Genomic DNA, 20,573 nt, shown 5'->3' on the forward strand with positions numbered 1-20,573 from the left:
TCCCCTGTCCTGTGCTTGTCAGAGACAGGAGGATGTGCGGGTGGGAGTGGGATGTCATCGCGTTTTCCTTCCTCCTTCAAGCACCCTTGTGCTGCAAAAGGTTGGCTGGAAGGCTACACATACATCCCCAGCATTTCTTTTCTCCCTGAAGACAAATACATTTGAAGTTCAGCGGTGAATGAGGAGGAAGAGAGTTTTAGTCAATCTTAGTGACAAAAGCATATTAATGGTCAGAAAAATTAAGAAAAAAAAAAAAAAAGTGATCTTGAGTCAGGGAAATCTTCCCTTTGAAATTTCAGGTGCTGTTAGGAGCAAGTTTGATAGCCATTTTCTCATAGTGAGCTTTGTAAAGTAAAAACACACTGCAAAGTAATTAAAGGTGCAGTAATGAAATAAACCTGTTGGAAAAAGGAAGAACTAGTATTGCTAGAAGCTACTTTGCTACAATGCTGAAAAGTATGCCATTTTTATTTTAAATGAACAGTGTGTTAGTATACAGATGCTTCTATTTTTATAGCTTGCTTAATTATTCGCTCATTATCTGGCAGGGCTGAAGCTGTCACGAAGAAGTGTCCTCATGCTGTACACCCCAGAGCCATGGCTGGTTTTTCAGATGGCAGCACACAAAAATCCTGAGTGACACAAACTATTTGGAGGGAGCTTGTCAGCAGCAAGATCCCAGATGCTGAGCAAGCTGAGCCACCCAGGAACCAAAACCTCTCTGAGGGCTGCAGGTTTGGTTATGGCACTCTGGTGTCCTGCAGACCTGGACCCCCAGCCTCATCCCACCAGCAGAGGAGGTGAATGTGCTTTCCTCTCCACCTCCCTTGGGCTTGAAATAATGTAGGATCTCTGAATGCAAAGGCTGGTCTCCTCTCTGTGTTTGAAGCATCTAAAAATGTGTGCCTGTTCTAGGCTAGCTCTTTGGGTTCCCTCAGTAGTGGGGAAGAAGTGGTACCTCCAGAAGGCACTGCATCCCTGAGGCTTTGGCACCAATTTTAGACTGGGATGAGTTGTCTTCTGCAGATCTATCTCTTTTTATTGGCTATAAAAAGTGCATAGACTAACTCAGATTAAATGTTTACACTTTCGGTGATTAAAGTTAAGTGACATAAATCCTACCTCTAAAGTCTCGTTGTAAGCTATAGATTTTCCTTCAGTTACCTACAAAAAAAGTGTACCATGTCCCACATTTTAAATACACCATTATGATATATGTTTGCTATTGTTTCCTTTAGCTACTGCTATTCAATTTTTAAACTTAGTTGCTAACATCAGGAAAGAAATTAATATATTAATGTTTCTGCACAACATTCTAATACTCTGACCTTTTGCATATTTGAAAGATGTCACTCAATAGTCCTTTACTAATCCAGCAAGACTCACAACTTGCTTTTTTCCAGTGCTGATAGTTTTATAGTGCTACCTGTGGACAAGAAACATTGCACTGAGCTCACAAGGGTTTTGTGGGAATGTAAAAGTCAAAAAATACTGACCAGAAGAAGGGTAAGACCTACATGACTAATACCTGCTTTGAAATAGGCTGCTCCAGACTGTTGTTTTTTCTGGAGAACAGTTTTACTTTGATTTGAATGGAGTTACTTGAATTAAGTTGCTCCTCAAGTAACACCAGCTTTTTTACTGTTTCCCTCTGGCTTTGAATACCAATAAATAATAATAATAATAATAATAATAAAATAATCAAAACTTTTCTAGTTATTGAATATTAGGGAATGCAAAGGAAGAATGCCTGAATCCTCAAGTTTGATTTTTAATTTCCTTGTGAGGAAACAGTACCACTCCCTACTTACTCTATGTGCTTAGAAGTGTATCTTATGGGTTCATAATTGATGCCACCAAATGGAAAATGGGCTCTCCAGGCCTCTCAAACCTTCCCTGGAAGCCCTGGCACACTGGCCGCACTTGGATTGCTTTGAAGGTTGCCTCCAAGGAACCTGGCTAGAGAGCAACATCATGTGTCACAGCAGTGCTGGGACAAAGAGATTGGCTTTCCTATCTACAGTGAAACAAAATCAGACTCTTTTGAAGTCTGTATGAAAGGGAGGTCTGTCAAACTGTCTGCTTTGGGACAGAAGTCAATTTTCATTTTCCTTCTGTCTTATAGCCAGCAATCTCTGTGCTAGATTTCAGCAACTGTTCAGACAAAAAATATCCTTCTCCTGCAGCTACTAGTATAGTTTTCTGTACTCCCTGTATGTAATGGGCCTTGTCCACGAAGGGAAATCAGCGTGCAAGAAGCTGAAGCAGCTATTTATCACAAACTGCCTCCACTAATCTGATCGCTGTGGGGATGCTACACGCACTGTCCATGCAAGGGTGCTACCCTACCACCATGGTCAAGCCACTGCTCCCAGCTCTCCCCCAGATGATGAGGTCCCTGTGGCTATGTCTGTCTGTCTACAGGTCTGACTTCTTATACCTGAGTGGTCACCAGATCCTCCCACCACAGCCAGTGGCTGCTGGAGTTGTATTGCCAGTGAAGCCTCAGGCAGGAGCCTCTTCACCCCAAAAGCCATGCCAATGGGGGATGCCAGAGGAAGCAAGAGCCTCTCCATGCCCTGCTGGCTTTCTAACTGGATAAAAGGACCAAGGACTGCTTTGTAATGGGAATCTGGCTAGTTCTCTGCATCTAAACTTTTCCTCTCCACAGCCCTTTTCTCCTCAGAGTACAGTGACTTTGTCCTTTTCACCTTCCAGGGATGTTCTGATCCATGCTATTCCCAGTTACTGCCAGATGCTGTCTAGGAGAGTGCTAGTTGGAGTGGTTAAAATGCAATAGCACTTGCCTTGTAGACAAATGGATCAATTAAAATATTCTGAGAAGGCAAAAAAAGGACATGCTCATCTGAACACTCACACCAACCTAAAGCTGATGCAACGGGGACATAGGAGAAGGCCTTCACCTTAGATTTTTCATTGTGTGTGGAACGATAGACTAAAATAGGTTTCTACAACTGGCATCCATCACTTTTACCCATCTGAGACAAGGTCTCCTGCGTCACAAGCAGTCCAGAACAGCTGCCTTGAAGGACATCACTCTGCTCCTGCACCAGTGCAGAATCAAGAATGACTGATGATGAAATGGTGAACACAGAGGACTAAATTAAGTTCTGAGTGCAAGTGCACCTCACTGCAATTATACCCGAGCCAAGCCCAGCCTAAGCAGTTATAATGTACTTCACTGTCCCTGGTGAAACAGAAATGAACAGAATCAGAGTGTAAGAGATGGCACAGTCCTACTGAACAGCCTGGGGAAAAGCTGTTTATCAGGCAGGTGCAGGGTTGGAGTAGTCACATAACCTACTTTAGGCACCCAATGTAGGTTGTGTATATCAGGAGATGGGTGTCTCTGTATGGTTAATGCACAGAAGTAGGTGAACCCCTCCTGAAGGTGATTTAGAATATCTAAATTAAGCAACATTTACGTTCCTAATTTGGATGCTCTGAGTTTCACCCCAGAGATGCCTCTCTTCACTGATTGATTGTGCAGGGAGTGAGGCTCCTAATTTAGGCACATGATGATTCCTAAATTAGGAAGGGAATTACTGAGGAGCTGCAAATTACTTCTCCCTTCCCTTCTTCTCCACTGGCAGCTGAAACCATCATGGCATCAGAGTGAGGCTGGATTCTGATTCCTGTAATATTGGTGGCAACTGTGGAGTAACTTCACTCATTTATAATAACGGAAACTCTAGATTGGCAGAAATTAAAATAGAGTCTGGTCCTTGATGCTGATATTCTTGTCTGAAAACTGCTGATACTGGAATCTTTGCTTCCGACTGAAAAATCTCAAGAAAAATATCTCAATGTTTCTAAGCAGATACAGTGACTTTAAGCTTTGTTTACTATCATGCTATGTGCAGATCATGGGGAAACGACAGTATGCCATTTAAAGACTGCTTGTTCTGTGGTCATCATCGTACAACAGCATCCAACTGTGGCAGGGAGAAAGTAGAATCAGACTGGGGAATTTGAAAGGAAGCAGAAGATCAGCATGACATGATAAATGATACAAATGCCATTCTTGTATCTTACCGTCTATTCATGTTCTGCATGACATTTTCTAACTAAAAACGGATTGTTTTGTATAGACTTCTGCAATTCCTTTAACAGTCTCTGCTATTTTGAAGGTTAAACCTTGATCCCTGCCTGCTGGGTAATTAAGAGTTAAATGTTCCTGCCTTCGCTTAGCTTGGTTTCTCATCTTCCCTAGAAGATGTGCTATTACATACTTTATAAAAACTTGCTTGAGGAAAGGACAAAACTGCAATTTCAGGCTACTTCTAAAATGTAACATTTCAGATGCTAGCCTGTGGATTTACTGGTATATTTGACTTTGGAATGTTTAATTTGCTAAGGGAGCTGCTTCTTCCTTGGCATGAAAACACAATTATTAAAGCTCATTTCATTATTTTGAGACTGATAGCACAATTTGGCTCATTGTTTAATATCCCAATGCTATGAATACAATGAAATTCTCTAATGATTAACAGGATTTGTTATTTTAAATAATCATGCTGAACCTTATTTGCAATACTTATTAGGTTTGTAACTTTCATATGAATAATGGATCTCTAGCTGTGCAGCGAACTTTGGAGAGTTGCTACATACTCATAGAATATTTTTTGTCCGACTGCTTTGGGGGCAATTATTCTGCAACGTGGAGCCTGCCGTTCTGTATTGTATCTCATCCTAATGCCATGAAAGGCATGCTTGGAGGGATTGCCTCCCAAGTATTTCTGATCAGTTGTTAGGACACTGAGCTCTTCTCAATTGCACAGACTGGAAACACACTCTCTGATAAGTCAAAAAAGGCAGCCAGGCAGATGTAGTCACCCAGCATGGATGGTGTCCTGCTGAGCTCAGTCATCAAAGAGTCCTGGTGGCCAAGCCCACCTTGCTGAAAAGAAATTTAGAAATGGACCATGAAGCCTGAAGACAGTTCACAGCCCTTACTGAGTACAACCCTTTTCCCCCCCGCTTCATCCTGCACGCACATTCTCCATTATAAGCTGCAAGGAGTTTTAAATGGCCCTAAAGTCCAAATAATCCCCACAATACACACAGAAACATGACTTAGCATGACAGAAAACATGGTTATTATATAAGCAAAAACCCACATTTCTCCCACATGGGCACTCCGGTCCCCTGACACCCACCTCCCTTCACCTCAGAAACCCCCATTCAGCACAACCCGTTCTTGGTGCCTGCAGCGAACCCTGGTATGCTGACGGCCTCACTCAGAGACAGACCCACAGCAAAGCCCAGTGCCCCACAGCATACCACAGCTGCTGGTTCTACACAGAGCACTCTAATACAACTGTCTTCACATGTGTTATCACCCTCTTGCGAAGGAACAGCAGGGTCGGGTCAGCTAGAAGTACTCTGAGGCATGGGGATCTGCTGTCCCCAAGGGATCCGGGTCACTGGACAGATTCAGACTAGACATTAGGAGGAAATCCTTCACTGTAAGAATGTTGAGGAACTGGCCCAGGCTGCCCAGAGAAGCTGTGGATGCCCCATCCCTGGATGTGTTCAAGGCCAGGCTGGATGGGGCCTTGGGCAACCCGATCGAGTGGGTGGCATCCCTGCCTATGGCAGGGGGGTTGGAGTGCGATAATCTTTAAGGTCCCTTCCAACCCAAGCCATTCTATGATTCTAGGACCCAAACACCAGATAATCAGAAGCCCGATGCTGAGCTCTCACTGCTTGCTGTGGTCCTTCCCATCCACATCAGTGTTGGTAGAGACCCAAGGCAGAATAAAAAGAAGGGCAATGGTTTATAGAGCCTGCTGTCCCTGGATTCCAGCCAAAGAGAAGTCCACAGCTCATCCCTCCACTTATCGAGAAGCCAGCCCCTTCCCATTTTTTCATTCCCACTGAAGGAATAATAGAAATGAAGACAGTTGGCTACCAACTCTTTTTTAGCTATTTTCTTTGTCATGAATTCATACAAACAGGTATACCAGATAGGAAAAAAACAGAAACACATACATGTTCAGATGTGAAGGCAACCAGTCTGGGAATAGCTGCCATTCCTTTTTCTTTAACTTCTGGGAACATCTTGAAACGTGCAATCAACATAGCATACATGTTAGATATGGCACCACCTGGAGTCCACAGTAATACACTGTTACTTTTTCTATGCATTTTAATACCATTCCAGTACAAATGATAAGTCTTGCTACAGTTTTCCTCACTCTAATGTTAACGTTTCTGCCCAAGAGCAGAAATGTGGTTTCTTCATCCTGAGGTCCCTCACAGCTGGGTTGTACAATAACAGATCTACTACACCTGGGTAACAATTTATGCATAAAGCACTACTGCAAAAAAAGTGACTGGAGTTTCCTTTTATCCTATTTTTTTTCCCCATCATTTTTCCTTTAGTCCCCAATCTTATCTTTCTATATGCCACCTACACAATAACCCCATTCCTTTCCACACATGCCACCACAAGGCAACTTCGTAGGAGGCTTCCAAGAGCGACCTAACCCATGCTCTCCCTTCCCAAAGCAGGGTGATATTTCATGCCCTGGTTCTGAAGAAACCCACACAGTGTGTCCCAATGAATACTGCCTTCTGGATAACTGAAGGGGGAGAAGGAAGAGAAAGGAAAAAGTGTCATTCCAAAATATATTTTTATTTTCATTTGTCCTGATGGGAGCGAGGGGAAAAAGTCACATTTCCCTAACTCTGTCCTTAAAATCCCTGAGGTACATTTACTTAAAATACCCATTTCAAGCATCAGCTGACAGGTCTACAGTATTTTGTTTCTGTATTTAAATTATCAATGCATCCATTAAAAGCATGCTTTTCATTCTTCCTTTCTAAGATTTTTACTGAGCCTCTGTGCCTACAGTCAAGCAGCGTTTGACTACACATCGATACTGCATGAGCACTATGGGAATATAATGCAGAACCTGAGGCAGAGTCTGGGTACTTTTACATATGAACACACACAGCCACACACACACAAACATACATGTATATATAAAACCCATCAGTTTTATCCTGTATATATAGTGCATATATATACAGATCGGTTCTATATCGATGCTTATGCATATATATTTATACAAAGAGAAAGTGTATACTGATTATGGTTTTAGGCTTTTAAGTGAACAGGTCTGACTGCAACCTAACTTTCATCCATCTAAAAATAGAGTGAAGAGCATGAGGCAGACAATTCCAGAGGATGGCTCAGCTCATCCTAAGGTAGCTCTCAGCAGTAGCTGGGATGCTGTGCACTGCAGATGCATCCACCCCTCTCCCTTGAATAGACAGGAGCTGCTGTAATGGGCCCAGGGTAGATACCCAATGCTTGGACAGCCAAAGAGAGATAAAATAAAATCCATGCCCTAAACACATCAAGATATCTCTGCTGAAAGCAGTGACATTACAACATGTTATACCAGCAGACTACATGTGCTGGTAAATTTAACATAGCTTTGACTCATGCATGATTTGTATTTATCCTGCTGGAAGTATACATATTGCTTTCCAGAGCTCACAGAAATTGTGCATTGCCCTTCACTTCTACCCAGTGTCCTAGTTATGCTTTTGCAGTGAGGCCACCCCTGCTCTGGGCTTTCCCTGACCACACGGGCCTTGGTGTGAATCCAGGTGAACAGAGAAATGGCACTGCTGGTATGAGGCTCAGCACAGACCAGGGGGCTGCTTTTTCCTCCTCTCTCAAATACCTTGAGAGGTATGAGAATACTTCTACACCTCTTTTGACAAATGACAAAATGAGAAATGGAGAGATTTAGAGGAAATGGTCAGGTTCCTGTCCCTAAAACATGCAGATGTCATGCAGCAGCTACTGTTGATGATTTAGGTGACTGATCTAAGGCGTCCAGGTTGAAGAAATTTGGCCTATCTTGTCCAAAGTCACTGGCTCGGTGTCAAAAGAATCAAGACTGAAATGTTAGGTTTCCAGGTTTTCCTACTATTTATTACCTAGCCATTTTACCTTAAACTTATTAATGAGCCCACATTCTGCCTTTAATTCTGCAGCTGTGTTTACACCCACCGTTAATTGCAGGCAACAAAACACACCAACAAAATTTGGAGATCCTAATCAGGCCTTTATGTTTTGCACGTATCGATACTGTACGTTTCATTGCAGAGAATGCAGAGAGCAAGAACCTTTTCTCTGTCTTCACTGGAAGCTGTGATGGTTTGAAAAGAGGAGACAGCATAAAGTGATTTTGATTATTGTCTAAGAAAGCAGAACTTGCACCCTGGGTATTGCTCCTTTTAAAGAGTGAATTAGAAACATGAACTTTCCACAAACCAGACATTACATATACATGTGCCTGCTAGAAAGCCTGTCCTGGTGTTGCTGGTGGCCCCAAAACTGCCTGCCCCAGCTCTGGCTGCCTCAGGACCTATTTTGGCTTGCACGGCTGGGAACTGGGGATACCCGCTGCTTAGTCAGATAGAAGAGAAGAAGAATTAGAGACATGAATTTATTAGCCTTTACTTTTAGCTCAGAGAACAAGCTCAGAAACACAGAAGACACATCCCCCCTTCCCCCCTGTGTTTGTTTCTCTTCCTACTGCTACATTGCTCCTGAGAGCATCGGCATTACAGCTGAATGAAGTCAGCTCCATTATCCGTCATGCCAGGTAGCATCCTAGCTCTGCAGACGTCAGACCTGGATCTCTCTCCTCCCGAGGCAGATACATTTCCTGACTGATGCTATCTCAAGCACAGCGTACCAGATTGGGGCAGATTTGTGCCCAGCCTCTGCCCATCCCGTCCTGCCGAGCAGCACTGCTATTGCTCTCCTCTCCCTCACTAGGTCCCTTGCCAGCCTGGCAGGGCTATCCTGGCTGAAACCTGAAAACGGAGGACCTGAATACCAGATGTACTTTGTCAGGTCAGGATAGTGACCAATCAGTGTTACATTTCAAAAAACATTGTCTTAGGAATTGGGCTCATGATACATGTTTAGATGCTGTCCTGTGTGATGGATCATGATCTCCTGATCATGGCTCTGGTCAGGACCTCTAAGCACTACAGTAGAAGCTGTCAGAGCTTTTGCTCTCACTGTTTTTTACATAAGGACTCAATGAGAAATAATGTAAACTCTCCTAGCCTTTTTCTCCACCTCTGTGGAAAGGACCAACCCAAAATTCCTGCACCACCTCCTTCATGTGCATTCAGATACCAGAGGTCAGCAGCAAATGAGTCTTGTTTGATCTTCCACACAGCATGAACTTCATCCTTCGTGCACTTGGAGGCTCATACATCCTAGGCTGTTATCTGTAAGGTCTTTCCTTTGGCTTGACAGTCCAAATGCTCTTTTCCTCTCTAATAGGTCAATGAACATTTTTTTCCAGAAGACCTCCTTCCCCACGAACTATCAGTCTGTTCTCTTTTGACATGCCAAGATGCTCTGCCTAATGTAATTTATTTATTTATTTTTTTCAATCTGGGGAGACAGATAGGCCAAAATTTTTAGCAACAAAGTTCCGGAGTGAGATAGGAGGTGACAAAGTAAAAATCAAGAATAAGTGGAATGATTAAAAAAAATTAACAATGTAATATGCGTTAAGAGTCAATTATTTCTCCACAGTTAATTACACTAATTTTTTGCCTTATTGATGTGCCCTGAAGGAACCAGGTTTCTGAGCCTTCAAGAACTCAGGGTAACGAGCCACCCAGGTACCCCCACTGAGCCCCAAAGGCCAGCTCACATGTGGAAAGCTAAATGCAAACTGTAACATGGGTGGGATCCTACCCATCCACTCAATTTGCTTAAAGGCATGCTACATTTTTCCCTCCTCACTCCAATTCCCCCTGCAGTGATGGACAGCATTGTTGTGTTTCTTTGCTCCGTTATTAATACAATATTCCTTCTGTTTCATGTAATCCATGGAAAGTGGGGGCAAAGCAAAACTGCAAGGCAATGTCTCTTCTGATTACGTTTCCCATGTGCCATTACAGCTGCTTATAATGCAGTGCAATTTGCTCAAACAGACTCTCATAATCACATCCCTGAAATTCATAAACATGCAATACTTTATCTCAAAGAGGCCACTGGTGGTTATTAGCAAGTGTCCTCTTGAACATGCATATTTAATGATGTTTGATCTCCAACTACAGGGGATGTCACATAGCATAGTCTGAAAAATAAAGAAAGCTTGAAATATCATGTACCAGGTGAAAATATCCCATCGCCACAGCCCCCTGGCCAGCCAACCATCTCTCTCATTTTCCTTAGTGTGACATATTCCAAAAGTACAAACACTGGAGCAATTTCATAGGTGAACCTGAAATGTAGTAATGTCCATATTTAATGCTTTGTGCTACAACACTAACACATCTGTTACCAATATTACATTACATTATAGCCACAATACACTCTATCTTGCACTGGGTAGAGTTCTGTTTTACTACACTTCTGATAATCTTCTTCTGATTTCGTGTCAGATATCTAAAAGGAAAAATGCCAAGAGCACTGGACACTCTGTTTCTACCCAGTTCAGTGAAACAAATCATGCCCACCTCCTCCAGGCTCAAGGCTTTGTCCTGAATTCAAGAGCTGCTGGCCAGAACCAGACCTTTGCCTTGCCAAAACCTATTTGCATATCTAGATGCATGCACATTAACAGTCCTGTTCATGATGACAAGACAGTTCGTAAAGCTGTTCATAAAGCAAGTGCACAAAAATGCTTCCTAGCCCCTTAGTGCAAAAAATACCAAAAACATTTTAAATTCTGCACCTCCTTTTTACAGAAAGCAATGGCTCTAAGTGCTCTGAGTATGAATTATACCTACCCCCCCATATTAATGCAACTGTTCTCTTAGCACACCTTCCATTTCACATATTTATGCATGCAAAACACTAGAATAATTTTTCTGTACATTTTGGGGGGTTAGAAAAGCCGACATCATATTTCTATGATGCAATTTCATAGAAGACAGTCTACAGAACAATGTTGAAATCTTCATGTAAATAAGTAGGGCAATCATTTAAAAAGCAGACAATAGTTTTTCTAGCACGCTTAACATTAAAGTATTCCTGTTTCCATTCAGCTATACCAGTTAATACTGTACAGTATAACTGTAAAATGATATTTAATATCATGAAAAAATTCTGCTACTTACATATTAGTGTTTGCTGCTGATGTCAGCCAGTCTGCTGCCAACCCAACCATGTCCAATCCAGTTGAAAGTTGATTAAAATATCTAGGATGCCCTGCATAAAATGGAAAACGTTATCAAAAGGCTGATGACTGGAACTATTCAGTGCAGAGCAGTGTATTTACCTAAGGATTTCTATACAGAAGGAAGTGCTTTCAAGGTATGAAATAAAGCAAACAGCAAAAATATATATATATTTTTTGGAAAAGGCAGGATTTCTCTTCTTTCTCATTCCAAATGAAGTAAATCTGAGTAATTTCACTGAGCACAGAATAATGCATTCCGGCATCCCCCATTATTCTTTCAATGTGCCTTGAAAATGAGCATGATGGTGCCTCACAAAAACAGCGGCTCACTCCTGGTCGTGTGTCACATGTTGTCACCGAATGGGTTTGTGCCTGGCTAGGTTTGAAAGGCACGCACGAGACACCATCTGAGGAGCTTGCCAGTACATATAACATCAGTGATGAATGGCTAATGATTATAATAGATGGGGCAAAATGAGAAAATGGAACATTTTGGTGACTGCTCTGCACATGACTCAAAGGCTGATGATTGCAGGAAGATGGCAGGGAAGGTGGCGGTACTTGTCATTTCTTCCCTGCCAAGCTGCAATTACAACAGCCTGGCTGCTTGCAATTGTGATTTTAAACAAAACCAGCATCGCTGCCACATCAGGAGGATGCACAAGAATATCCTCAATGGGCTGATTGTCCATTTATGTGGTTAATCTAATTGGCTCCAGATATTTTTCCAAAATCCCGTCAGAGATTTTTCTTAAAAATGTGTCTGGAGACATTAAAACAAGGAACAGAAACCATTAAAACTCCCCCCCTTTTTTTCGTCTTTTTTCTAGTTGTTCCCTGCAAGCTGCTGTTAAGTGGCACAATTACCAGTACAAATTAAGGAAGGTTAACAATTATCTAAATGCTGTCTGACGTGAAGGAAAGCCTCTTCTGCCTCAAAAACACCTGTCCTGATCCGCAGACGAGGCTCTGTTATTGCCACCACAGAAAACAAAAGATAGAGCAAGATGATTGAGGAAACGCAGACCCAGAACCGAGGGAAAACTTATCTCTGGTCTCCGGTGGTCCCTTATCAGGCACAGACACGCGGCTCATGGAGCAGCACAGGGAATCACTCCCGGTTCCCAGCTCCCTGCGCACAAAGGCACTGGCTGGGCTCTGGGGACAGAGCACAGGGATGAGGGGCTGGGGGGGGGGGGAACCAAATCCAGTCCCTGCATCCTTCGTCTGTGACAAACCCGGTGCTCTCTCTGGCCTGTTTGGCTGCATTTTGCCCTGAGCTGCCTCCTTCCCCCACCAGTGCCGCCTGGGGCATGTGGGCGAAGCCCTCCAGAGACCCAGCAGCAAGAGCAGGATCTGGCCCCTGCTCTCCCCTTGGGTGGGTGGCTCTGGGGCACGTGTGTGCCTTGCTACTGCCATCAAAGCCACACACAGCCACAGCCGTCCTGCACCAGGGGCTCTGCATTTCCCCCGTGATGTTCTGTTTTATCTATTTATTTATTTATTTTTGAGATTTCAGTATTTGTATCTCGGGTTCAACATCAGCCAAGCTCCTAGCTAGCTCCCAACTTCTGCCAGAAATCAGCAAGGAATTATGTGCTGAAAGCCTTTGGTGAATTTTTAGAAGGCTCGAAGAGGCCAGAAAAAGACTCTTGTTTACAAAATAAATCCACCTTGAAAAGCTGCGGAACGAGAGAATTCCTATCTGCAGCCACGGCAGCATCTCAGCAGCTCTCTGTCAGCACCCAGCCCCAGGGGACACCCTCACTGTCACTGCCTGTTTCTTCACGGAAACCTCACAGCCCACCTCACGCTTTGGGGACGAAAGGGGCTGGCTACAGGGGCGGGATGCGACAGCCTTGCCCTGGAGCACGGAGGGGGGTGCAGCGCTCTCCCTGTAGTAACAACTCCCTGTAGTAACGTCCCCTCCCTGCAGTGACATCTCCAGAGAAGGAGCTGCTGCTTGCACAGACGCCTTCCCTCAGTGCCCCGCTCTTCTGCAACGCATCCTCAGCATGGCACGGCCACAAACCCACTTCGCCAGCCTGACCCCAGTCCCAGCCGCCGGGGATTTCCATCCCTGTGGCACCCCAGTACGTGAGCGAGCTGCGGAAAATTGTGGCTTTGCTTGGCAGGCAGGCTCCGGGCAAGATGAGCTTGTGAGAGGGGCTCAGAAATCAGGGCTCGGGTGCCTCCTGCCTGAAAGGCGCTTCGTTTGTCCTGGCCGTCAGGAACAAAGCGGTGACCATGACAGACACACAGGACATGGGGGCGGTGGGAGAGCTGTGCTCCACACCGAGAGGTTTATCACATGCAATGCCTTCACACGCACCCCTGGATAAATCGTGAGGTGACGGGCCAGGGCTGTGACAGGCCAGGGCCACGCTCACACCACACCACACCACACACTGCCCTCACAAACCCGCTTCCACCACATCCCTGATGGACAGACATGGCAGGGGAAAGCGGAGAGGAGCGGGTGCCTTCCTCCTGCAGCCCCTCAGCCAGGCACCTGGCCCTCTGGCCCCTCACATCCCCACCGGGTGTCAGTGCCAGGCTGTGGGGTGCTGGCTGTGGCCCCAAGGCTAATCGAGGCAATGCGATTTCTTTTCCAGAAACCTCACCTCTCTGAGGGCATTTCAAGTGTTTTACTCTGAATAAACGGGGTTGAGTGGAAATCCGGCACATTTCGTGCCTCCCAGCCCTGCCACCCCAGCACCGCTCCTCTAGCCTGGAAAGTGCAATTTGCATCAAAACAACAACAACAAAAAATGCAAAGAAGGGAAAGTCTCGCATATTTAGGCAAGGGAACCGATAACGCTATTTTGAAGGGTCTTTTTTGGATGCAGAAAATAGCTCAGTTATGTGAAACAGGCTTTCACAAAGCAGGTTAACGAAAATTGCTCAAGAAACCCTATTCTTTGATTTCACAGATTCACAGACCCCATGTTTCACAGCGTTCAGGGAAAATGTTTCCTACACCCTGTCCAGACACATCACAAGGATCACTGGACTCATCGACTGTGTACCGGTGGATATCATTTACCCAACTATTTATTCTGGTATTTTTCAGACGTTGTGACAGCACCAGACTTGTATATCAAAAGCACCCAGCTGGATATTGCCGCCCCTAAACGAAGAGGATTACAAAGATCCACCCCAGTGGTTACTGGGATCAGTCTGTTCCCAAAAGGTGACAAAACCTGGTTTTTGTTTTCCCCGCAGCCTCGATTCACAAAGCAGCCTTTTGTCTCTCTCGGTAATTGGCACGCACTGATTTTTAGGCAATTTCTCAGCAATTCAGATTCCCACTAAGAGCTCTCAGCACCCCGCGTTATTTCCCAGTCCCGCTGTAATTGCCGCTGTGCTTTTTGTCTGCTCCTTGGCGTTTTATTTAAGGTGGCCCCAGGTGGGGACCTGGGGCTTCCCCACGCGTGGGCAGGCCCCGTGCCCCAGCTTGCCCAGGCAGGAATCAACTCACCCCCAGTGAAAAATGAACAAAAACCGGCTATTGAAACAATTCGGGGATCATTTTTATTCCTTGAGTCTGAAAAAAAAAAAAAAAACAACCCACCACAATATAAATCCTGCAGACGCTTCTGCCAAATTTTCCAGGTTTTATGTCCTCACGCAGGTAAGGGGAGAGAGGTGGCAAATGGCCGCTGGGCGCTCGCACTTATAGGATGCTTATTGAGATTTTGGAATTTTGGCCGCTAAATGGGGTGGTCCCGGTCTCTTGTGCCCTCCCTGAAGGGATGCCCCAGCCACCCCTGTGCTCGGCATCGCCATGTCTGAGAGGAGCAGACCCGGTCCCAGCCCCTACCAAGCAAAATGGACAAAAAAGGACGGAGGGAAGTTGCGAAGGTGGCTGACAAATGCCACGCTCGACAGCCCCAACACACGGAGGAATTATTTTAAATTAGAAAGGGTGTGTGAGGCTGCACCGACCACCACCGCCACGGGGCTGCGAGGGCTTTACATCGTTTAGGAAAGCGATCCCTGTCCCTAATAGAAACTGCCTGCAGCTGGCAAAATACAGGGGCTGCTCGCATCTCTGATGCTTCACGATAAAATGAAACGACGCCTTTAATCACTGGATGAGACCATACCAGGTAGAAAAGGAGGGCGGCTATTACCTGTTTTAATTGCATACTTCAGGGTTGTCCTGCAGTTCAATAAAATTTCTTCCAAGGTTTGTGGCTGGTCTGCCAGTTCCCAGTTATATTCTTGGAGCAGCTCGTTTGGGTAGTGGAAATCAATAACTTTTGTCGATCTATCAAAACTTTTCACCACATACTGAAGTAAAATGTCCACAACGTCTTGGAGGAAAGACATCGTTGTTATTTCTCCATTGCATGCTGGCAGAAGGTCTGGGAACGGAGAAAGGAAAAGTTAACTTCGTTTTATGACCTTACACACAGATACTGGGCACAGGCTTCTCACTTTTATGCCTGGGAAATCTTTTCTCTGTGTTCAGTAAAAGTGGATTTTATTTTTATTTAGTAAGCAATTTGGTAAGATCATATTTTAAGGAACGTTTTCAGAGATTTAGTTAGATTTTCATTTCCTACTAAAACAGCAATTTTTGCCTGCAGTATATTTCAGACCAATTTTTATGACTATGAAAGAGAGCAGGTAAACAAGAAAAAAAAGGGAAAATGATCAGAAAAAAAAAAAAAAAAAAAAGGAAAAACAAGGACTGGAAAATAAATGTTACAAGAAGCACTCGAAAACCTGTCATTTGCCTTGCAAAAATAAAAGACCTTCCTCGCGAGTGCCCAGCGTAAGGCTTGGCAGGGAACTTGTTGATAACCAAACGCCTTTTTCGGGGGCGATGCCGGGCAGCCCAGCAGCACGCACCCGGTACCGCTCAACGGGGTTGAGCGGTGCCCTCAAAGCCCTGCTTGGGGCAGCTGAGGGTACCCGGGGACTGCAGCACAAGCGAAAAGGGGAAAGACAAAAATAAATACCCCCAGCTGAAGTCAACCGGTGCGAGCCCGCTTCTCCCTCCTCGCCGCCACCCTTAATCGCATCCCAGGTGCTCCAACGGGAAGGTCGCTGCTGTCGCTGCCCCGTATAAAAAAGCGACCTGCAGGCTCCAGCACGCCGGGAGGCTAATTTATTTTATGCTGCTTTTTTTAATATATTTTTTTTAATTTTCATTTTTTTCGGGATTTTTTTTTTCTTTATTTCTAGTGGGTTTGGCGGGGCTCGGGGCCGGGGCTGGGCGCTCCACGGAGCCTCCTCGCCCCGTCGGGTCCCCCCGGCCGCGGCACTTCCCCGCTCGCAGCATCCTTTTTTTTGGGGACTTTTTCGGTCTTTTTCAGAGCCGCGCCGCCGCCCCGGGAGCTCCGTTACCTGTTGAGTGCAGGAAGGCGTAATTCACGTCGGCTTTCTGGCAGCCGCAGGGTTTTTTGTCGCAGGTGCAGACCGGCCGCGGCTCCGCTGCCCCGGGGGCTGCCTTGGCGCCGGTTTCCACGGGTTTCTCGGCGTCCCCGTAGAGCAAAGCTTGATAGCGACACGGACACACACGGGCTCAGCACCGCGGCCCCAGCCCCCGGTCCCGTCTTCTCCCCCCCCCCCTTCCAATTCCCCGGCTCGAGGGGCGCATCCCGCGGCCGCCCCCAGCCCCCCTGCCGCCGGGGGCCGCCCTGCCCTTACCGCACAGCTTGTTCCCCAGGCCTCCTGTCAACTTCTGCGCCGCTTGGCACCAGGCTCTCGCTGCAAGACAAAACGCGGCCGACAGCCGTGGGGACGGGGGGCGACGAGCCCGGCACCCGCCTCTCCTTCCCCGGGACCCCCCACCCACCCCCTACCTCGGAGCCCCGGTGGCCGCCGTCGGGGCCGCCCGGTGCCCCCCTACCTGTGCCGGGGCTCTCGGCCGCCGCGGAGCCCTCGTCGGCCCCGAAGGGCCAGAAGCCGGAGCCGGGGCTGGCCATGGCGCAGGGGATGGGAAGGGAAGGGAAGCGGAGCGGCGAGCTGCAAGCCCCGGCGGTCCGAGCGGGTGTGCCTGGGGAGGGTGAGCTGAGTGTGTGCTCGTGGAAATGTGCGTGCAAAATGTGTGCGGCTGCGCCGGGCGGCGGAGGGGCGGGGGCGCCCCGGGCACGCGTGGGTGGGAGCAGCGCCCGTGGGCGCCCCCGGGGCCGCGCCGCGGAGCTGCCGCCGCGATCGTGACCCGCAGGCGCCGCCCGCTGCCGCCCCCCGGCTCGCAGCGAGGGGGGAAGCCGCGGAGCCCCCACCCCGGGGCTGGCACCGACGGCACGGGGGAGAGCAGCCCGACGGCGGCTGTGTCCCCCTCCCACCCCCTCGCAGCGGGCTGTGCCGAGCAAAAGAGGGGAAGGTTTTATTTACCCGTCCCGATTTGACTCTGAGACCCCCCCCTGGAGCTTCGGGGGAGGCTTCCCCTATGGCGTGAGATGGAAAGCGCTGAGAAATTGCCCCCCTTTTTCCTCTCCCCATCGGCAGGGCTGCGAGCAGGGCGTTGCCAGGGCGGGGAGGGGGCTGCCCCACCGGGGGCCCCGTCGGGCCGGGCTACGGGTGGCGGTGTCCCCGCTGCTCCCCTCTCCTGGTGTCCCCTCTCCTGGCGGAGCTGTCGGCAGCCCCGAGGGCTCCCCGGGCCTCCCTGCGCCCTGGGGAGGCTGCACCGGGGGAAGGAGGAGAAGCCCTGCTCCCCTCGCCTCCCCGACGTCGATTTTGGAGGCACCCGGAGCTCCCCTGGGGGCTGCAGGAGCCGTGCCCACCGTGGCTGCTTTTCCTCCCACAGATTTCAAGTGTTGAGCCCACAGATTTTGAGCCCTGATCCCAGGAGGAAGGCAGGGGAGGCTGTACCAGGCCAATATGGTGCCCTGCAGCGAGCCCTCGTCACCCAGAGCCCACAGCCAAGCCCTGGGGGCTGCCACAGCTGAGGGCATCTCTGAGGGCATTGGCTTTAGGGAGATGGAGAAGGGCATTTGGGCTTCCCATGGCAAGAGGCCACTGCGAGGTCTTCCCCACCTCGCCCTGTTGTTCCCCAGTCCCCTATTTCGTCACTTCTGGGTGGAATTCAGACACAGCCAACCACATCACACTGCCTTGTGCCTTTTTATTTACGGTTTTAATAATACATGAGAAAGCAACTTTAAAATAGATTTCAAAATTTAAACAATTTATCACAAATTTTACATTGCAGCAAAGTTTAACCCAGTGCCGTGGCCTCATAGCTTCTTCGAGACTGGGAAGGAATTGCTACCTGTCCCTGGGGCAAGGTCGTGTCTGGGTGGGGGAAAACAAAAACCCAATCTCTGTGACTTGCTGCTGCTAATTGTAATATTCAGGAGAGCTAAGCAAGAGAGCAGGATCAGGCCTTTATACGGGCTTCATGAAATTTGCCTTCTCTTGTTTTGCAGCTGGGAACGTGCAATTATGAATCCTGAAAGGAAGCACAGCAATTATCTGCGTGGTTTCTGTGAAATAAGGTCTTTTGAATAAGGAATCGGGGGAAATTTTGAACGCAGTGGCTATTGCTTTTATTTCTATTTAATTTCTAGTGGAACTGATTAAGAATGATCATTACATTTAGGCAGCAATCAACCAGAGAGCGTCTTTCTATTTCTTTCTTGGCACCCCAGAGATTAAGATTCCTAAAAAATCTAATGCAAAGCAGAACAAAGCAACACGATTTAGAAGTTCATCGTTTAGTCACAAAGCACAGAGGCAGAGGACAGGGCTGGATATACTTCCCATAAATAGATGTCTCCAACATAAAAATTATACACACAATATTGACCTTTAAAACTGGCTACTGGCTTTACAGTTAAGTCAATAATGAAATAAACTGCTATAGTATGCTATCCAATTAATCAATTCATTTGTTTCATTACAGGGACACCACATTACAGTTCATCCTCAAATGTAGGCATTGTAAACCTAAAATAAACAGAAATTCCCCTATGGTGTTCTTGTAATTTTTTATTCATGTAAAACCATTTATTAGAAAAAATAACTAAGGTTTTCTGAAGGTGCATATGGAAATTTGAATGCTTAACTTGGAAACTGTAAAATAAATGATCTATTTTAATTGGGTAAGACTGATGAAATGCACAAAGGAAAGTGATATGCACTGAGAAAAGTAACCTAGATTTAAGCTGCTTATGTTTAGTAATTTTAAGATGTAGCAGTAGTATCTGAAGAAAAACCTGTTTTTTAATTATTTTTTAAAGTATATGGTACGTGACTGACAGTGTCCCTTTGCAATGGTGATGGGCTGTAAACTACAGTAATTCGTATTCACATGAACACACACGTAAACTTGAAACATCGCAGATTAAAAAAAAAAAAGGATGCTCATGGTATAAAATGATAAAAAAGATTATGCTAATAAAAGCCAAATGGCAGCAGCAACAGCAGCAGCAGCAGCTAGAACTGCTGGATAAGGCGCCGGCGCTGCGAGGTCTTCCGCAGCAGCCTTCTGTAGTCATAGGGATTATCTTCGGGTTTACTCTCTTCCAGGGGGCTTTCGGCAACCCTTGACCTAGAGATTAAGCACAGAAGTGTTTCAGAAATTAAAATAAAAACATTTACCTTGGCAAACATTCCTAATCAACTGCTTAACCTCCACCTCAGGACAGGAAAAAAGAAAAAAAGAAAAAAAAATCAACCGACTTTGCAAGGCCTCATCTCCCCGTGCTGCATCAAGCAGGCACCTTAGAACAAACACATTATCCGGAGAGCAGACGAACACAGGAGAACAACATGTTCTTCTACGAAGGGGACATAATAAAAGGACATAAAAACACTGAGAACACGTGGGTGCTTTGCAGCAGTTTTTGCCTACTGGCTTTGAACCAGTTTTTCAGCTGGTGTAGGTTTGTCTGGCCTGTGTTTAACCTGCCTGTTGAGCTCATTGTAAGTGTCCATTTCGTCTTATTATTATTATTATTATTTTTTTTTTCAGATGGCAAGCCAGCTTGGGAAGCCAACTCTGACAGGCTGGAATGGTGGCCTAACACCAGGTGTTGCCATGAAGTAAGATTAAAAATAAAACTCAGCTATTTATTAAGGAGATTAGTCTGAAATAACTACACAAATATATACTACAACTGTGCCGCACTGCTGGTCCTACACCAGTGTTAAAGGTAGACAGCCAAAAAAACTTTCAATGATTCATTTCTCCAGATCTAATTGACTGCATAGTTTTTACATCCAGGTGGCCCCATTCAAGAGATACTGAAGTGCAGAAATGTGTATCAATTGAATTTAAGACAAAGATAAATCTGCCCTCAAAAGGAGTGTAAATTTAAGAGTTACACTGATTTTTTTTTTTTTTTTTTTTCCATTTTGGCTATTTAGGATGTAATCAGACAGCATGCAGCACAAGGTCTGAATTTCCTTTCA

At 46.2% G+C, this 20,573-nt stretch overlaps 2 protein-coding genes across 3 annotated transcripts in view; both read right to left on the reverse strand.

Annotated features, from left to right (window-relative positions):
• GAD2 (glutamate decarboxylase 2) overlaps positions 1–17,310 on the reverse strand; it is a 37,961-nt gene extending 20,651 nt beyond the window's left edge. The window contains exons 1-7 of the mRNA XM_084512114.1: positions 17,065–17,310; positions 16,863–16,922; positions 16,560–16,709; positions 15,338–15,571; positions 11,140–11,230; positions 10,189–10,301; positions 6,016–6,131 (exon numbers count right to left, since the gene is read on the reverse strand). Of these exons, the coding sequence (XP_084368240.1) occupies positions 6,016–6,131; positions 10,189–10,301; positions 11,140–11,230; positions 15,338–15,571; positions 16,560–16,709; positions 16,863–16,922; positions 17,065–17,140 (840 nt within the window). The 5' untranslated portion in view covers positions 17,141–17,310. The remainder of the gene's footprint in view (positions 1–6,015; positions 6,132–10,188; positions 10,302–11,139; positions 11,231–15,337; positions 15,572–16,559; positions 16,710–16,862; positions 16,923–17,064) is intronic.
• A 987-nt stretch (positions 17,311–18,297) lies between these two features.
• The window catches only part of LOC311431525 (myosin-IIIa-like), a 73,475-nt gene continuing 71,199 nt past the window's right edge, over positions 18,298–20,573 (reverse strand). For both annotated transcript variants that reach the window (XM_084509062.1, XM_084509063.1), the window contains exon 28: positions 18,298–19,710. In XM_084509062.1, the coding sequence (XP_084365188.1) occupies positions 19,596–19,710 (115 nt within the window). In that variant the 3' untranslated portion in view covers positions 18,298–19,595. The remainder of the gene's footprint in view (positions 19,711–20,573) is intronic.

This window comes from Aythya ferina, assembly GCF_964211825.1.
Source record: "Aythya ferina genome assembly, chromosome: 2".
Lineage (NCBI taxonomy): Eukaryota > Metazoa > Chordata > Aves > Anseriformes > Anatidae > Aythya > Aythya ferina.